This window comes from Rhinopithecus roxellana, chromosome 13, assembly GCF_007565055.1.
Source record: "Rhinopithecus roxellana isolate Shanxi Qingling chromosome 13, ASM756505v1, whole genome shotgun sequence".
In the NCBI taxonomy this organism is placed as follows: domain Eukaryota; kingdom Metazoa; phylum Chordata; class Mammalia; order Primates; family Cercopithecidae; genus Rhinopithecus; species Rhinopithecus roxellana.
The window spans coordinates 13,357,511-13,377,958 of record NC_044561.1 but is presented as its reverse complement, the minus strand read 5'-3'; the positions used below and the strand labels follow the sequence as shown (position 1 = coordinate 13,377,958).

The window sequence follows — 20,448 nt, the reverse complement described above, 5'->3', positions numbered from 1 at the left end:
AGAAGGAAAAGAAAGAAAAAGGGAGAAAACAAACTAGGGCTGAAAGTGTGACTGTATAAAAATCCCCGAGAGGATGAATTATGAAACTAAGCTCCACGCAACAGGGCTAACTATGCAGTTGCTTTTCCACTTGCCTAATGACCCAAGACAAATAGAGCAGGGCCATCCAGGAGTCCCAACAACTTCCAGGAAAATGGAACCAACATCCTCCTGTCTCAGAACAAGCCACATACCCCTGAAAGTAACCCCTAAGTGAAATCCATATAGCTCTGCTTTGAAAATCACTCTGGCTGGCAACAATTAAGGCCCACTCCTTCAAACAACTGCCAATTTGTACGGGAAAAAGCTTATTTAAAAAAAAGCAATTGAAAGAAATTCCTATGAGCCTCTGTCCAAAAGTATTCCAACTCAAGCAATTGCTGCAGGCCACATTCAGACACCCCCAGCCTCCCCAGAACTACGCCCTGTCTGTAGTTCCTCTAGTTTTACTCACGCAGCTTCTGCCTCCACCCCAATCCCCAGAGCTAGGAGAGTCCCACGGCCACACCACCCATCCCTCATGATAAATCACGCTTTGCTTGTGGTATTTCCAATTACAATCTGGCAAAATCAATGCAGCCAGAAAAAATAAATAAATACATAAACAGTATGCCTCCTCAAAAACCACATGCCTGGAATAAAATATCCAATACCCTGTGCAAAATCTCTCTTCTTCAACAAAGGAGAAACTAAGGAACCAGCCTATACATGGGAAAAATCCCACATACCAAGGTGTTATCTGGGGACCTAAGTCCCTGAGAAAACCCACATCTTATGGTTGAACACACTCATGTGGAAGTCTAAACCTCAAAGGCTGTTTTCCACCCTTGGGAAAACAGGTTTTTAAGCAGTTATTCAATCATTATCATTTGAAAATTCAAGAATGTCATCTACTTCATAAGTGGTATTTATCATGTGTCCTGTGCCTTGAATTTTTGGCAGAAATTTCTAGATGCCACGTAAGTGCAGAACTCATCAGAAGGAAGTGATATATTGCAGGCTGCTCTCTCTCATTCCCTTCTCAGAATTCTCTTTATTCACTGAGACCAGAAAAGGCCAGAGGCACTATGAAGTATAATCATTTGCAGCTAAAGAGGCCCCTACTAAACTGGCTGGAACAGGCAAGGATTATAGAGGACCCCAAACCAGAAGCTGAAAGTGAAGTGGGAGGGGAGAACAACAGCCAGAGAGAATTCTTATAAAATACTTCTACGAATCTCTCGCCAAAGCTGAGATTTAAAGAAACAATATCAAACGTCCTTATTTTCAAACATATCCAATATGAGTGATGTGAAAAATACCATGTATTGTGAAGGGTCTCCGCTTGGTATTTTCCCCAGATCCATAAAAACAAGCTACAGTGCCAGGCACGTGGCTCACGCCTGTAATCCCAACACTTTGGAAGCCGAGGCAGGCGGATCATGAGATCAGGAGTTCGAGACCAGCCTGGCCAATATGGTGAAACCCTATCTCTACTAAAAACACAAAAATTAGCTAGGCTTGGTGGCGGGTGCCTGTAATTCCAGCTACTAGGGAGGCTGAAGCAGAGAATCGTTTGAACCCGGGAGGCTGATGTTGCAGTGAGCCGAGATCAGGCCACTGCACTCCAGCCTGGGTGCCAAGAGCAAAAACTCCATCCCCCCAAAAAAATAAATAAATAAAGCTATAGTATCCGATGAAATTCACTGGTTGAGAAGGGAAAGGTTAAGGCCTCTAGTTGATCAAACAGTTCTCACCCCAGACGGTGGTAATACATGTGAACTGCTACGCTCCAGAATCCTGCAGCAGCACTGTAAAAAGGTAAATCAACAGCCTGCTCCAGTGAACTGGGACAGGGTGGCTCTAATTGCCCCTCTCACTTGTGTGGTTCCTCTTTCCTCCTTAACCACACTATCACAAAGGAGCTTTTTACACATACACACGTGCACTCAATTAATATCTGAACACAGGAAACTAAATATCAGGTTGCCATGCCTACCCAACACATTCAGCAGTTAAATTCTACCCCAGCTTCTGTTTTCAGAGACCCCTCTCTCACCTTTAACCCTGATATCAATGAAAAGATCAGGTAACATTCACATACCACACAACATGCCATCTTCACAGAGGATGGAAAGCAGACCAACGGCCAGACCCCCCAGGGAAAATCTGGATAAACAATTAAAGCCATCTGCAGACCCCAACTGAGAAGCAGGAAGACAAAGTTCAATTTAACAAAAATGGACAGTTTCTTGACTACTTGGGCCCAGGCATGGTGCTAAATCCTACAGATTCCTAAGGATCTGGGTAAGCGTGGTGGGGCAGACATTCAATCAAGTATTAATCTAAAAAGTCCTTTAACAGAGCTATAGACATGATGTCTTGGAAGACAGCAGGAGTGCAGAAGTGTGGGAGACAAGGGAATAGTCACAAAAGGGATCCAGGAGGAATCAATATCCAAACTCATTATTAAAGATTGAGCCTTACAAATGTGGGGGTAGAAGAGATGAAACAGGAACTTTGGGTAGAGGGAAAAGGAACAAAAGCACAGAGGTATTCATTAGCTGGGTAGCACCATATGCTCAGAAAACCATAAGCCACTGGACATGGACTTGGAGGTGGAGTGTAGGAAGAGACGGAGCTTGAAAGTTACACAGAAGTCAGGCCAAACAAGAGAATAAACAATCCTAAGACCAAACACAAGCTTTCAAAAGATTTTAAGCGAGAAGTAACAAATTGGCTCTTTTATTTTATTTCTGAGACAGAGTCTCACTCTGTAATCCAGGCTGAAGTACCTTGGTGTGATCTCCGCTCACTGCAACCTCCACCTCCTGGGTTCAAACAATTCTCCTGCCTCAGCCTCCCAAGTTGCTAGGATTACAGCACGCGCCACCATGCCCGGCTAATTTTTGTATTTTTAGTAGAAATGGGGTTTCACCATGTTGGCCAGGCTGGTCTCGAACTTCTGACCTCAAGTCATCTGCCCGCCTCAGCCTCCCAAAGTGCTGGGATTATGGGCGTGAGCCATCGCACCTGGCCAGATTGGCTCTTTTAGATAGATCACGGTGTCAGCAGTCTGGAGAGCGGGTTTGAAGAAATTGAAAAGGGACCACAAGAGACAACACAAAGGCATCCCAGCTCAATTTCCATAGACAACATGACAACAAAAAGTGCCACTTTTGAACCAACATACTTAACAAAACTTATGAAATTTGAAACACAATATTTTCACTGTTCCTGCATTCTATGTACCACTAAAACAGCCAGTGAATCTGTCACCCACCCTCCCAGCAGAGATCCCACGTGTTCTAGGAAATCCATGTCCCCACTACAGACACTGTGATACTGCAGTGGTCCTTTTACTCCTTAGCAAAGAATTGTCTCCCCTTCCTCTGACAAGAGAGACCACAATGAACAGGTTCATTCCGCTCCTCCACCCTGGATGATGAGCAAATGAGGTTTCCCCTTTAACACACTGCTCATCTCTAGTAGTTCCCAAATCTGGCACTTAATCAATCAGAAGCACGTTAGCCACTCCATGCAGATTAAACAGTAAGCAGGAAGTTAGTGCTGCATAGCAGGATATAAGGAAAGCAAGAAATAAACATGTAGTGCTGGGTTCCTTGATAAGCACTTTAAAGAATCCCAGTTCTCATTAGAGTGGTTTATAAGAGTATATGTTAATTCTCCCAGTTCACAGATGTGGGAGCAGGAGCTCAGAGACACTGAATAGCTCATTCACTTGGTAAATGGAGAAGCCAGGATTCGAATCCCAATATAAGAAGCTCTAAATGATGCTTCCTTACTACACCATATTTCACATATATGTGTATAACAAATATGATTACATATTAAGATTGGTAATAAAAATATCTCCCCTTTAAAAACAGAGAAGGATTCATGGATAGGAAGAATCAATATCATGAAAATGGCCATACTGCCCAAGGTGATTTATAGATTCAAAGCCATCCCCATCAAGCTACCAATGACTTTCTTCACAGAATTGGAAAAACTACTGTAAAGTTCACATGGAACCAAAAAAGAGCCCGCATTGCCAAGATAATCCTAAGCCAAAAGAACAAAGCTAGAGGCATCATGCTACCTGACTTCAAACTATACTACAAGGCTACAGTAACCAAAACAGCATGGTACTGGTACCAAAACAGAGATATAGACCAATGGAACAGAACAGAGCCCTCAGAAATAACACCGCACATCTACAACCATCTGATCTTTGACAAACCTGACAAAAACAAGAAATAGGGAAAGGATTCTCTATTTAATAAATGGTGCTGGGAAAATTGGCTAGCCATATGTAGAAAGCTGAAACTGGATCCCTTTCTTACACCTTACACAAAAATTAATTCAAGATGGATTAAAGGCTTAAATGTTAGATCTAAAACCATAAAAACCCTAGAAGAAAACCTAGGCAATACCATTCAGTACATAGGCATGGGCAAGGACTTCATGACTGAAACACCAAAAGCAATGGCAACAAAAGCCAAAATAGACAAATGGGATCTAATTAAACTAAAGAGCTTCTGCACAGCAAAAGAAACTACCATCAGAGTGAACAGGCAACCTACAGAATGGGAGAAAATTTTTACAATCTACCCATCTGACAAAGGGCTAATATCCAGAACCTACAAAGAACTTAAACAAAGTTACAAGAAAAAATCAAACAACCGCATCAAAAAGTGGGCAAAGGATATGAACAGACACTTCTCAAAAGAAGACATCTATGTAGCCAACAGACACATGAAAAAATGCTCATCATCACTGGCCATCAGAGAAAAGCAAATCAAAACCACAATGAGATACCATCTCACACCAGTTAGAATGGCGATCATTAAAAAGTCTGTAAACAACAGGTGCTGGAGAAGATGTGGAGAAATAGGAACACTTTTACACTGTTGGTGGGACTGTAAACTAGTTCAACCATTGTAGAAGACAGTGTGGCGATTCCTCAAGGATCTAGAACTAGAAATACTATTTGACCCAGTTATCCCATTACGGGGTATACACCCAAAGGATTATAAATCATGCTGCTATAAAGACACATGCACACATATGTTTACTGTGGCACTATTGACAATAGCAAAGACTTGGAACCAACCCAAATGTCCATCAATGATAGACTGGATTAAGAAAATATGGCACATATATACACCATGGAATACTATGCAGCCATAAAAAAGGATGAGTTCATGTCCTTCGTAGGGACATGGATGAAGCTGGAAACCATCTTTCTGAGCAAACTATCACAAGGACGAAAAAGCAAACACCACATGTTCTCACTCATAGGTCTCATGTGAACAATGAGAACACTTGGACACAGGGTGGGGAACATCATACACAGGGGCCTGTCGTGGGGTTAGGGGAGCGATAGCATTAGGAGATATATCTAATGTAAATGACGAGTTAACGGGTGCAGCACACCAACATGGCACACGTATACATATGTAACAAACCTGCACGTTGTGCACATGTATCCTAGAACTTAAATAAAAAATAAAAAAAAATTAAAACAGAGAAGGGACATATATCCTACAGTCTCAGATTAAGGGATCACTCACAATTAAACGATCACGACTGGAATCTCCAAATGTTACTAAAAAAAGGTCACTTCTGAGCATTAGTGACCAAAAAGTGTTCAGACTCAGAGAATCAAAGCAATCTGGCTATCCTCCAGAGAAATGTATCAAATCCTCCACATACTTTCCCCTCAGAGCCTCTAAGACAACATTTGAAAAAACTCCTGGCTGACTGCTCACTCTCTTGAGTAAATGACTTCCCCAACTACTTTGCCCACCCAAATTACACAAATGCGTCCAGGATTCACATGGCAGTTCTGATCCGATTTGTCCCAATCCTGGCTCAAGCAGCTTTGCACTACTTTCCTAACCAGATCAGCATCAGCCAATGGGTTTATTCAAGCTGATCTGTGATGGATTAGATAATGAAACCTTAGCCATGGAAGCTGCCTGCTTGTATTGGGGTCGTAGAGGAGAAGAATAGGAAACTCAATACTCCTAGGGGCCACCTAAAACACCAAATGCACTCACCATCCCTCACTCCATCTGTCTGCTCATGCTCCAATTACTGCCATTTCCTTCCAATCATGTCTGTGGTTCTTCCCTCCTGTCTTTGAAGGAAGTGCACATTCACCCCAGAATAAAGATGTTTAGTATGCTTTACAAATGTATATCAATGTATATCAACAAAAATTGAAAGAAATCTGCTTACTAAAATGACTGTCTTTTTCTACAAATTATTAAAGCCTGACATCAAACTGAAGGCCTGAGAGATGTTAAACTAGAGATTCACTAGCAACATTCTTGTTTATACGAAGTAGTATATAACTCAATTTCTTTCCCAGCAGTCCTGTAATCTTGAGGCCTGTCTGCACCAGTCTGCTTTATAGCAAAATGAAAGTTAAATTTCTAGATAGCTTCTGTTGTGTTCACATGTCAGTGTGATAGTGAAAAAAAAATGACAGAGTAGCTAGAAAATGGGAGGGAGTTGGGAGACAAATTCAACTCAGGCTAATCTCTTGAGTCACCCCGAAGAATAATTCTACTCTGAAATCAGATCTGACTTTCTCCTTCTCAAATACATTTCCAGTTTTACATTTGCAGACCTCCTTGTGAGACATGGGGGAAAAACAATTTTTACATGACTGTGCCTCAGTTTCTCCATCTACAATATTTACCACTTTACCAGTTTCTCCATCTACAATATTTACCACTACAATATTACCACTCCATCTACAATATTTACTACAATAATACCACTTAGTATTATGGGCTTAATGTCTGTGTCCCTCCAAATTTTCTATGTTGAAGCCCTAACCCCAGTGTAACAGTATTTGGAGGTAGGACCTCCAGAATTAGCTTTAGATTGAGTCATGAGGGTGGGAACTGTATAATAAAAGAGCGCCCTTATAAGAAGGGGAAGAGACCACTGACTCTCTCTCCCCAAGAGCACACACTGAGGAAAGGCCATGTGAGCACACAGCAAGAAGGCAGCTACCCACAAGCCAGGAGGTGGGTCCTCACCAGACATGAAATCTGCTGGCACCTTGATCTTGGACTTCCCAGCCTCCAAAACTGTGAGAAATAAATGTCTGTTGTTTAAGCCATCCAGTCTATAGTATTTTGCTGTGGCAGCCCAAGGAGACTAGGACAGAGAGAGATGAAAAATTCAGTAATTTCAGTGAAATATTGTTCATTAAATTACTCGTAAGAAAAAAAAAAAAAAAGCACAATATTTTTATAACTCTTCTCAAACAGTAGCACCATGCTTAGTTACAGCACCAAATACCCAAATGAGGATACAAAGATACAAAGAGACATCCACCTATGAGGAAACAAGCCCATAAATAAGCAAATGGGAAAATAAACTACTTCAATAAATACAGCATCTACAAAGCAACTTCAGGCTATCTGCAACCCCTTCCCTGAAATCTGAAAGAAAGTCATCTTACCACTAGAATCAGCTGCTAATAGGAATAACTGCAGAACCCACCTGGCTAAACTGGATTTATGACTCTATGGTGAGAAGCAGTTACTCGGCCATATAATAATTATACCATATCAACATTTCACTGACATAAAGAATTCTGCTGAAAGCTGTAAGTAATAAGGTATATCTTACCTTATACAGCAGCTGAACTCTTAGAAAACTGCACAGAAATAAAATTTTTGTGAATCAAATTGTTCACCAGAAAAGCTGACCAAAAGAATTCATTCCCCAATATGTTTTATAGGGCCTAAATTTCATACATATCAGACTTAAAGTGAAATGAACCTCTAATAGCCCTATGAGTAACTCATGTAACTTCCCACCAAGTCTGAGTACAGTATTTCCAAGTGCTCTCTTTAACTACATTCCTCAAACTGTACATCAACTTTCCAGCTGAGTTTGTCACTTCTCTCCTACTCCAAGGTTCAGGTTTCTCTATTTCTATACTCTTTCCAGGGCTGCATAGACTCCTCTTCCACCTACATCAAGTTTCTGTATACTGCCTTTGAAAGCACCGACCCTTCCTCTCTTTCTCCTAGGGTTCCTTCTGAACCTAAGGATTATAATAAAAGCTTCTGCTTTTTTTTTTTTTTTTTTTTTTGAGAAAGAGTCTTGCTCTGTCGCCCAGGCTGGAGTGCAGTGGCGCGATCTCGGCTCACTGCAAGCTCCGCTCCCAGGTTCACGCCACTCTCCTGCCTCAGCCTCCCGAGTGGCTGGGACTACAGGCGCCCGCCACCACGCCCGGCTAATTTCTTATATTTTTAGTAGAGACGGGGTTTCACTGTGTTAGCCAGGATGGTCTCGATCTCCTGACCTCATGATCTGCCCGCCTTGGCCTCCCAAAGTGCTGGGATTACAGATGTGAGCCACCTTGCCCAGCCTACAATAAAAGCATCACAGACTCTCTGGAGTTTCCTAAACTCCATTTTGGTAAGTGATGATTTACTGCAAAGCTTAATGATACAACTTAACAAGATTCAACTTTGGAACCTAATGCTTAGCACTACAGCTCCATTTAGTAAGCAGTCTTGGGAATGACTCCAGTAAGTGAACTTATTCTATAAAAAGGGGTGAATCCAAAGTGCCTGGAAAATTCTGTGATGATACCCTTACTCTGGAATTTCGTAATTTTTCTTAACCTTTAACTATCTGTAAATGGTAAATTTCAATTTCAATTTAACAAGCATTGAGCACTTACCAAGTACCCAAAACTGTTAGATATTATGAAGGATACATACAAAGGAAATATAGTTCCTATCCTTTAGAAGCTTACAATCTTAGCAGTGAAACAAGAATAATAAAAGAATTAAGGGACAATAAAAGATGACGCACAACTAAGCATCAACATACCAGGAGGCAAGAGTAGGATCTGAATGGTGCGAACTAAGCTGCCAGGGAAAGCTTCACAGAAGGAGCTAGAAAACGTGTTAAGAAAACAGGCCAGGCACAGTGGCTCATGCCTGTAATCTCAGCACTTTGGGAGGCCAAGGCAGGCGGATTACCTAAGGTCAGGAGTTCGAGACCAGCCTGGCCAACATGGTGAAATCTCATCTCTACTATAAATACAAAGATTAGCGGGATGTGGTGGCGCATGCCTGTAGTCCCAGCTATTCAGGAGGCTGAGGCACAAGAATTGCTTGAACCCAGGAGGCAGAGGTTGCAGTGAGCTGAGATTGCACCACTGCACTCCAGCCTGGGCAACAGTGAGACTCCACCTCAAAAAAAAAAAAAAAATGTACTTTAAGACAAACCCACATACCCAAAACACTGGCTACAATAAGTTTTTTTTTTTTTTTTGGGACAGTTTCGCTCTTATTGCCCAGGCTGGAATGCAGTGGCGCGACCTCAGCTCACTGCAACCTCCACCTCCAGGTTCAAGTGATTCCCCTGCCTCAGCCTCCCTAGTAGCTAGGATTACAGGCACCTGCCACCACACCTGGCTAATTTTTTGTATTTTTAGTAGATAGGGGTTTCACTATGTTGGCCAGGCTGGTATTGAACTCCTGACCTCAGGCGATCCGCCCACCTCAGCCTCCCAAACTGCTGGGATTACAGGCGTGAGCCACTGTGCCCGGCTAAGATTTTTAAAGTGTGTATTTACATAGGGCCTAAACCGCTGATATCATCTCCTAAGACTAACTGGCCCCTGCTCACTTTGCTCCAGCTATTTAATACATTGGTCTCCTGTTCTCAAACAAACCAAGCAGTCTTCTTTCTCAATGTCTCTGTACCCTCACATCCTCTACCTGAGCCCTCTTTCCAAAAACATCTGAATGGCCCATTCCCTCACTTCACTCATAGGCCATCTATCAGAAAGCCCTTCTGTAACCACCTTCATTCTATCCCTTCCCATCTCTCCCTTTCCCTGCTTTATTTTTCTTTTAGCCCTTATCACCACACAATTATAGATGTTGATTTATTAGATGTCTCTTCCCATTCAATATTAGTTCCATGACGGCAAGGGTTTTTCATTGTTGTTCACTATTGTATCTCTTAGGGTTAAAACAGTGCCTGGGATGTAGCAGCTGCTCAATAAATGTTAGTTCAATGAATAAACATTAAGTACATTCATGTAATACTCTCACACTTCTTTAAAAAAACTTTTCACCCATTTGTCTCCCCACACAGATTGCATGCACCTTAAGGACAGTGAACTGGACTTACATCTTTCAGAAGGTAACTTAGAAACCGGCCGGGCGTGGTGGCTCACACCTGTAATCCCAGCACTTTGGGAGGCCGAGGCGGGCAGATCACGAGGGAAATCATCTTGTACACATACTTTATTTTATAACTAAGGAAAACAGAGGCCCCAAAATGAAAGATTTCTGCAGAACCACTCAGCTAGTTGAAGGAAGGACCTAAATCAGTGATGATTTGAATACCTGTATGACATAGGGGAATGGACCTACAACAATGAGAATGTATAGAAGGCTGGGTGTGGTGGCTCACGTCTGTAATCCCAACATTTTGGGAGGCTGAGGTGGGTGGACCACCTGATGTCAGGAGTTCGAGAATAGCCTGACCAACCTGGTGAAACCCCTTTTCTACTAAAAATATGAAAAATTAGCTGGGCATGGTGGCACATGCCTGTAATCCCATCTACTCAGAAAGCTGAGGCAGGAGAATCGCTTGAACCCAGAGGTGGAGGTGGAGGTTGCAGTGAGCCAAGATCGTGCCATTGCACTCCAGCCTGGGCAAAAAAAAAAAAAAAAGAATGTATAGAAAGAAAATAAACAAAGAACATCCACAAATACACAGAGTGAAAAAAGGATTCTCAGAGGGATAGTTCTCAGCTGCCAATTTGCACCCCCAAGGACCTAACCACTCTTTCCTCTGCACAACCCCGCGAAGTCCCTACACAATGCTCCATTTCCAAATATCACTATCTTTAGCCAATTTGAAGGCAACCAGCAGATAATAGGCCCCAGGAGTAAATGAGGGAAAGGGATGGGGGTCTCACTATTAACTATGATTGACAGAAATGATAAATGAATACCTACAGACATACACACACACACACACACACACACACAAGTAGAACCTGCTCACCAGCACCTACATCCAGTCTTCCCTCCTTACCATCCAATATTAGCTCACCTCACCTGCTGTCTCCCATATTCCTGTCTTTTTTTCCATGGCCCTGAGCTTTTACTTCTCACAATCCCTCTGCCTGACAGAGTTCTAATGGAAAATAAAAGCAGGCAAACAAAATAAAAGAATTCAAAAATAAACACCAAGAGGGTCACTTTACCTAAATTAACACAAGTAACAGGGTAAACTCTGCAAAGGAGACCAAGAAGCACATAACAAATACGCTAGGCTTAAGTACAGCTCCGTCCCTAACACAGGAAGTCAGGCAGAGGCTTGAAAAGCAGGGAGCAGAGCACAGGAAGTCTTTTAGCACTGCAGAGATTTCCAAGAGTGGTGTAATGGAGACAGCACAGGAATAGGAATTAGAAGACCAGGCTTCTAGTTCTAGTTTTACTATCAGCTAACTGGGTGGCCTTACCCAAGTCACTCATCTTCTCTGGACTTCTGATTCCCCATCTATAAAATAAGGTGGTTAAAACAAGCTGGGACTCGAATCCCCTCCAAAAAAAACAAAGATGAAAATTATTGACTCTCCTCCACCAAAAAGTGCACATCACCTATTATAAGTAAGAATCTTCCTAGTCTGTCCAGGTTAAGAACCCCTGGAAAAGATGTCTAGTCCTCCTAGCATCCCTCTAACATCCTATGACTCTGAGAGAACTAGGCACATGTCTGCACAATTGCTGACAGGTGAGACTCACCATTTCATAGCAGTATTTTCTGGGCAGAGACCAAACCCTAAAACCTACAAAGGTTTCAAGGTCTTCCTCAAAACTATGAAGTCAACTGACACCATCAATACCTTTCCCATTCCCTACCCAAATTAACCACCTTTATCTTTGAATCCAGAATTGAGAATCCAGTCTTCTAATGGCCCTATAAATTTCTTTTTTATAGCCCAGGACATTAAAGAGCTATTTTGTGTCCTGGAGATGTAAAATGCAATTGGCAAAGAGCAGGAGGGACATGTCTGGTGTCTCCCTTCAGACTCATTAGTATGCTCCACAAAGTTAATGAGACTGAGCACCACCGTGTCCCCACAACATTACCAAACTCCCTGTACTTCTCACACTTTGTGTGTATTTTAACCCACAATCTCAGCCACATCCCCTCGGGGCTGTCTCGAGGAGTTTTCTTGCTTTTCACTCCTCTCCTTGAAATGCCACTTCTCTTCCCCATCCCAGCGTGTGCCCCGGGCTGCCAAAAGGTACTCCCTGTTCTTGGGAGGTTTCCCACGAGATCCCCTCTTCCTCGACTCCGTCCAGAGAACCCAGGATTTCCCGGCTTCCACTCCACCCCAGGGCACTAAGGCAGGATTTGAACAAATGGAATCCATCTCAGCCACGTTCGATTTCCCCCCAAAACCTATCCACTCGTCGTGCCTCCTCGCCCCTCAGGAATCAGGACCCTCTCGGGCACACCAGGATCAGTCCTGCAACCTTCGTTCCTAGCCCGAGCTCGCCTCACCTTCCAACCAGGCCCCGACTGGCCCCCCATCCCACCTCCAACCCAGGACCCCCGGAGGGCCTCCGTCTCTCCAAGCCGGGAGCCCGGGGTCGCCCCTCACGCCACTCCCCCGCACCCCCGCAATAACTGGGCGCCCCGTCCCGCGCGGTCACCTGCATCCCGCCGCCACCGTCGGCCGCCGCCTCCTCAGTGCGCGGCCGCTTGCTCAGGCCGGGATCGGCTCCGTCTCCTCCCGCTCCGGGCACCGGCAGCTCCAGCTCCGACTCCCGCTTCATGCCCCGGGCGGCGGCGCCTGGCCCGAGTTGAGGCGGCTGCTGCGGCTGGGCGCCCTCCGCCATCCGCCCGCGCCCCCCTCGCCTCCGGGAGCCGGGCGACCCGCGACAGGCCACCTCCCCCTGGGCCTCGGCCCCGACTGTCGCGACAGGCGGGCGCGCGCCTGCCCCCGCCCCCCGCGTGCGTGCGTGCGTGCGCGCGCGCGGACTCCGCGCCCCTCCGCGGCTCGCGCCCGCAGCTCCTCGCCTGGCCGCTGGCTCGCCCGCCCGCCCGCCGGGTTGTCGGCGCGGGGCCACTGGCGGGTCGCGACGAGCACTCGCTTGCACCCCCGCACGCACACGCGACACCCGGCCCGGCCCGCCGCGCCGCCCCGCCTCTCGCACTCCTGGAGCTCGCCCGCTGGCCGCGCTGGCTCACACTCTCCCTCACAACACGCCGGCCGAGGGAGGAAGGGGGCGGTCCGGGCTCTCAAGGCGTAGGGAGGGCTGTTTATTTGGGGGGAGGAGGGGCGCGAGGCAGGAACGAGCTGACTGGCCGGGATCCTCCGACCCGCCACTGTGGCAGCACCGGGAAGGCGGGGAGAGAGAAAGAGGGAGGGAGGGACCGGGATGTAGGACTCCAGCCCGCGCGGGAGGCTACGGCAAGGGGGCGGTGGCGGCCCGCGGAGGGGGCGGGGTCAGCCCTCCTCGGCAATCTCCGTCGCCTCCTCGCTAGCTGCCCGAGGGAGGCCGGGAAGCGATCGGGGAAGCTCGGGAATCTCCGGCACGGGCCTGGGACTGTCCTGGAGGCTCCGCGCGGCTGGAGTGCTGGCTGGCCAGCGCGGAGGGGGCGGGGTCAGTCTCCTTTTGGGGCGGGGCCGTAGCTTGGAGCAGGCGGGGCTTGAGAGACCCGAGGGCCAGGGAGTGGCTCCTGCCTGTGGGACTAGTTGTACAGTGTTGTGTCCTGAGTTTACCCGCCTGAGCGCCTTGGTTCCCGGGGAGAGAATGCGCACTCTGTGAGAGGCAGGCTATTTGCCTGCTTCCCCTCCCGCAGAAGGAAAAAGATCTCGAATTGGAAGGTCGAGGAATGAAGCCACCCGTCTATAGTTCACCCCAGCTCTGAGAGCTTTTATTCTAACATAACTCACATTCCTAATGAAGTTAGTATTGATATCCGATGTTTGTAAGAGCTTTAGGGTTTGCACAATGCATCCATAGACCCATTTCAAACTGGTAATATAGGTAGATACCATGATCTCCATTTCATTGATGATGAAACTGAACCTTAGTCCAATCCTGCAGCAAAAAAGTGGCAGATCCGGAATTCAGAACACTGGACCATATTCTCTTTCTCTACACCTTGCTGCCTGAGGAGCTCTTTATGACTTGTCAACTTCGTGGAGACAGAGATATCTGTGCAATAGATTATCTCCCCTACCAGACTGTGAGGACAAGGACTGCCGTGACTTTCCCTGGGTTCCATATCGTGCCCTGTACGTTATAGGAATAAAAGGATATTGCGTGAATGACCTGGATTCTAATCTTGGCTTTGCTAACTAGCTTAAACAAGTTACTTCATCTCTTTGGACCTCAGCTTCATCATTTGTAAAATGAAATGGTTTGGATCAGTGGCTTTCAACCAAGGAGAAACTTTGCCATTCCACCACCTCCACTCCCACATTAGTCAATGACTGAAGGCATTTTTTTTCTTTCTTTTTTTTTCTTTTTTTGAGACAGAGTCCCGCTCTGTCGCCCGGGCTTAAGTGCAGTGGTGCGATCTCGGCTCACTGCAACCTCGGCCTCCTGGGTTCAAGCAATTCTCCTGCCTCAGCCTCCCCTACAGCTGGGACTACAAGTGCGCGCCACCACGCCCAACTAAATTTTGTATTTTTAGTAGAGATGGGGTTTCACCATGTTGGCCAGGTTGGTCTCAAACTCCTGACCTCAATTGATCTGCCCGCCTCAGCCTCCCAAAGTGCTGAGATTACAGGCGTGAGCCACCACGCCGGGCCAACTGAAGGCGTTTTTGATGGTTACAACTGGGAGGTGCTGCTGGCATTTAGTGTGTAGAAGCCAGGAATGTTGCTTGACATCCTATCATGCACAGGACGGTCCCCCCAGGAGAGTTAACCAGCCCCAAATGTCAACAGTGCGGAGGTTGAGAAACGCTGGGTTAGGTGATTTCCAAGGTCTTCCCTTCCAACCAGTCAGTGATTTGGCCTTTGAACTTGGGTTTAACCTGGCTAGGGCTGGAACAGTACAACAGTAAAGATCCCTGCTTCAGAGTCAGACCAACCCAGGTGAGAACTCAGGCTTTCCCACCTCCTGCCCACGTAATGCGGGACCAGTGGTGACTAAGAATTTCTATGTAACAGGTGTTTGGGAATTGCAGACTGGTTGGAAGTGAAGTCTGGAGGACTTGCCTTCAGAAGGTGAGTAGTTGTATTAAGCATATTGTTTGTATTACTTAGGCTGTGTTATAAATCAATAAAATAAGATGAAAATAGCAGAGTTTTAGCTCTGCCACCTACCAGTCATGCTACCTTATGACAGTTCCTTACCCTCTCTGTGTCTCAGTTTCTTCATCTGCAAATTAGGATAACACCTTCCTAAAAAGATTATTGTACGGATTTAATGTTATCATGTTTAGAACTTTGAACAGAATGATTTAGGATAAGCACTCCATAAGTGTTAGCTATTATTATTATTACCATTATCACTTTATTCACTTTTTTTTTCAGATGGAGTCTCTCTCTGTCGCCCAGACTGGAATGCAGTGTTGTGATCTCGGCTCACTGCAACCTCCACCTCCTGGGTTCAAGCAATTCTTGTGCCTCAACTTCCCAAGTAGCTGGGATCACAGGCGACCGCCACCATGCCCGGCTAATTTTTTGTATTTTTAGTAGAGACAGGGTTTCACCATGTTGGCCAGGCTGGTCTCAAACTCCTGACCTAAAGTGATCCACCCCCTTTGGCCTCCCAAAGTACTGGGATTACAGGTGTGAGCCACCACGCCTGACCTTTATTCACTTTTTTTTTTTTTTGAGACGGAGTCTCGCTCTCACCCAGGCTGGAGTGCAGTGGCGCGATCTTGGCTCACTGCAAGTTCTGCCTCCCGGGTTCACGCCATTCTCCTGCCTCAACCTCCAGAGTAGCTGGGACCACAGGCACCCGCCACCACGCCCAGCTAATTTTTTGTATTTTTAGTAGAGACAGGGTTTCACCGTGTTAGCCAGGATGGTCTCGATCTCCTGACCTCGTGGTCCGCCCGCCTTGGGCTCCCAAAGTGCTGGGATTACAGGCGTGAGCCACTGCGCCCTGCTATTCACATTTTAAATGAGAGTGAAAAAACACTTATTGTCAAGATCAAAGAATAACAATATTATTATTGGGCTTTTTTAATTATGTAAGGTGACTTAAGCGGGGCTGCTAGAGATTCACATGAGGCAAACAAAGCACCCAAGTAACCCTTCGTGCAACCACTATGCTAGGCAAATAATTTTATTTCACTAAACCTTCCATTCCTCATTTGTAAGATAACAATAATAATAGTCACAGTGTTGTTCTAAGGATTAAATGGGACAAAAGTAAACATTTAGCACGGTGCCTAACATATAGTAACTTAATAGGTGGTAATTATTCATCAGTTAATTTGGCTAGGGATACAGTAAGCTTAACCAGGGCCTTGAAAAGAGAAGCCTTAAACATTTTCTCCTTCCCCTTCCCCTTCCCCTTCCCCTTCTCCTTCCCTTCCCCTTCCCCTTCTCCTTCTCCTTCTCCTTCTCCTTCTTCCTCTTCTCCTTCTTCTCCTTCTTCTCTTCTTCTCCTTCTTCTCCTTCTTCTCCTTTCTTTTCTTCTTCTTCTTCTTGACAGGATCTCACTATCTCCCAGGCTGGAGTGCAGTGGCCCAATCTTGGCTCACTGCAACCCCCACCTCCCAGATTCAAGCAGTTCTCCTGCCTCAGCCTGCCAAGTAGCTGGGATTACAGTCATGCACCACCCTGCTTGGCTAATTTTTTGTATTTTTAGCAGAGACAAGGTTTCACCGTGTTGGTCAAGCTGGTCTCAAACTCTTTGCCTCAACTGATCCTCCCACCTCAGCCTCCCAAAGTGTTGGGATTACAGGCGTGAGCCACCATGCCCAACCCAGACACATCTCTTAGTATTATTATTTGGACCACCAAGGTGGAAGTCCAAGTGCCTGCAAGCTTGTTCTTGTGCTGAATTAGACAGCCCCAGCCTAAGTCAGGGGTTTCCAGTTGGCAGTACCCCACAACCTGATCCTGTTCGACCAAGCAGTATGGCTTTGAAGGATAACCAGGGTATTTCGTGGTGGCCTATGAAACAACAGTGGGTGTTTTCTTTTTTTTTTTTCTTTAACCTAGGGATCAGCAGTTGGTTTTCTGAAAATTTTACTTATTGAACTGGTAGCATAAGAATTCTCCCTTCCCAGCTGGGCACGGTGGCTCACGCCTGTAATCCCAGCACTTTAGGAGGCAGAGGCAGGCAGATCACTTGAGGTCAGGAGTTCAAGACCAGACTGGGCAAAGTGGTGAAACCCCGATTCTACTAAAAATACAAAAAAAAAATAGCCAGGTGTGATGGCAGATGCCTGTAATCCCAGCTACTCAAGAGGCTGAGCCAGTAGAATTGCTTGAACCTGGAAGGCAGAGGTTACAGTGAGACGATATTGTGCTACTGCATTCCAGCCTGGGCTACAGAGTGAGACTTTCCAAAAAAAAAAAAAAAAAAGAATTGTCCCTTCCCTACTTGCCTTACCAAACTACTGAAATCTAAATGTTAGATCTTCCTGGGCTGCCCCATGACCCAGCAAGAAATGAGATTTGAGATTGGGGCTGCCTGTGACTCAAATTTTTGTTATTCAAGTAGCGCTCAAGTCTCTAAGAAATAGAGCAATGCAGTATAGAAATGTCTGAATGACCCGGCAGAACAAAGAGAAATTGGACCCTTCTCTGTAAACAAGCATTATGTATTTAGGGAGAGAGAGGAGAATTAAATGCCTACAAATCGCTGAAGAGGCAAAATGCGCCGGGCGCTGTGGCTCACACCTGTAATCCCAGCACTTTGGGAGGCCAAGGTGGGTGGATCACGAGGTCAGGAGATTGAGACCATCCTGACTAACACGGTGAAACCCCATCTCTACTAAAAATACAAAAAAAAAAAAAAAGTTAGTTGGGCGTGGTGGCAGGTGCCTATAGTCCCAGCTACTGGGGAGGCTGAGGCAGGAGAATGGCATGAACCCAGGAGGCAGAGCTTGCAGTAAGCGGAGATCGTGCCACTGCACTCCAACCTGAGCGACAGAGCAAGACTCTGTCTCAAAAAAAAAAAAAACAAGAGGCAAAATGCATCCATGGCAGCACAAAGACCAGGATCATTTCTTTTATATACATCTGCAGCCATTTGTTTAGAAGCAGGTAGTTAGGAAACATTACAGAGGAAGAGGACAGTAAATATTTTTGGCCAGTGGCTCATGCCTGTAATCCCAGCACTTTGAGAGGCCGAGGCAGGCAGATTACCTGAGGTCAGGAGTTCGAGATCAGCCTGGCCAACATGCAAAACCCCGTCTCTACTAAAAAGTACAAAAATTAGCTGAGTGTGGTGCCGTGCACCTGTAATCCCAGTTACTCAGGAGGCAGAGGTTGCAGTGAGCCAAGGTCAGTCTGGGTGACAGAGTGAGACTCTGTCTAAAAATATATATATATATATTTTTTTTTCTATAAGAATTTTTAGGCCGGGCGCGGTGGCTCACGCCTGTAATCCCAGCACTGTGGGAGGCCGAGATGGGCGGATCACAAGGTCAGGAGATCGAGACCATCCTGGCTAACACGGTGAAACCCCGTCTCTACTAAAAATGCAAAAAATTAGCCGGGCGTGGCGGCGAGCGCTTGTAGTCCCAGCTGCTTGGGAGGCTGAGGCAGGAGAATGGCGGGAACCCGGGAGGCGGAGCTTGCAGTGAGCCGGGATCGCGCCACTGCACTCCAGCCTGGGCCACAGAGCGAGACTCCGTCTCAAAAAAAAAAAAAAAAAAAGAATTTTTAGCTGCAGGAACTACTGCCGTTCTAACATTTATTCATTTATTTATTCAACAAATGATGGACAAGTATCTGGAATACCAAGATGACCAAAAAAAAATGATTCTTAGTCCCAAAGAGCTCACAATCTAGGAAGGAAGAGATGAACAAATCCAAAGACAATTGCAATGCATTATGACAAGGGAGTCATCTCTCATAGTGGTCAAGAACATAGACTCCCTAGGAAGGAAGAGATGAACAAATCCAAAGACAATTGCATTATGACAAGGGAGTCATCTCTCATAGTGGTCAAGAACATAGACTCTCTAGGAAGGAAGAGATGAACAAATCCAAAGACAATTGCATTATGACAAGGGAGTCATCTCTCATAGTGGTCAAGAACGTAGACTCTCTAGGAAGGAAGAGATGAACAAATCCAAAGACAATTGCCGTGCATTATGACAAGGGAGTCATCTCTCATAGTGGTCAAGAACATAGACTCTGGTGTCAAACGGACGTGGGTCTGAGTCTGACTTTGCCATATATCTGACCTTGGACAAGACCCTTAGCATCTCTGAGGCCTGGTTTCTTCATTTATGTGACAGGCACTGGTAGTTACCAATCCAATATCCATTCTCCTCTTACTCCATCCTAGCAGAACCCCAATTTTGTTCAGGACAGAAATCTGCTTAGCAATAAAATAAAATTTAAAAATTTAAATTTAAATTTAAATTTAAAAAAACAAAACAAGAATTCCTGGTTGCCTGAAAGCTAAGGGTGGCCAAGTAACGCCATCCCGGCCAGCAAGATGTGGGTGTAAGATAGCATTCCTTCCTAGTTAATAAAACAAAACCACTAGGCATGGTAACTCACGCCTGTAATCCCAGCACTTTGGGAGGCCGAGGCGGGTGGATTACCTGAGGTCAGGAGTTCGAGACCAGCCTGACCAACATGGTGAAACCCCATCTCTACTAAATACAAAAAATTATGCAGGCGTGGTGGTGCATGCCTATAATCCCAGCTACTTGGGAGACTGAGGCAGGAGAATCGCTTGAACCCGGGGGACAGAGGTTGCAGTGAGCTGAGATTGTGCCACTGCACTCCAGCCTGGGCAACAAGAGCGAAACTCTGTCTCAAGAAAAAAAAAAGACAAAACACAAGAAGAAAAGGCTCTTTGCCCTTCGTCCTTTGCCCTTTGCCCTTCACCCTTTCTCCTGCCTGGAACACAGACTGGAAAAACAGCAGACTTCTTGTCTTCAAAATAGCGAAAGCCACATGCTAAGAATAGTACTGCAGGGAAGGCGTGATGGCTCATGCCTGTAATCCCAGCACTTTAGGAGGCCAAAGGCGGGGCAGATCACTTGAGGTCAGGAGTTCGAGACCAGCCTGGTCAACATGGCGAAACCCCATCTCTACTAAAAATACAAAAATTAGCCGGGCATGGTGGCGCCACATGGTCCCAGCTACTAGGGAGGCTGAGGCATGAGGTTCACTTGAACCCAGGAGGCAGAGGTTGCAGTAAGCCGAGATCACGCCACTGCACTCCAGCCTGGGTGACAGAGCGA

The 20,448-nt window shown here is 45.8% G+C and overlaps 1 protein-coding gene across 14 annotated transcripts in view; it reads right to left on the bottom strand.

Moving 5' to 3' along the window:
- The window catches only part of RBFOX2 (RNA binding fox-1 homolog 2), a 300,698-nt gene extending 287,366 nt beyond the window's left edge, over nucleotides 1-13,332 (bottom strand). For 6 of the 14 annotated variants that reach the window (XM_030914840.1, XM_010389155.2, XM_010389154.2 and 3 more), the window contains exon 1: nucleotides 12,753-13,330. In XM_030914840.1, coding sequence (XP_030770700.1) covers nucleotides 12,753-12,938 — 186 coding nt within the window. In that variant the 5' untranslated portion in view covers nucleotides 12,939-13,330. Of the gene's footprint in view, nucleotides 1-12,752 lie in introns of all 14 variants that reach the window. The other 8 variants (XM_030914839.1, XM_030914841.1, XM_030914836.1 and 5 more) reach the window with 2 other exon arrangements.
- Nucleotides 13,333-20,448: the final 7,116 nt, after the last annotated feature.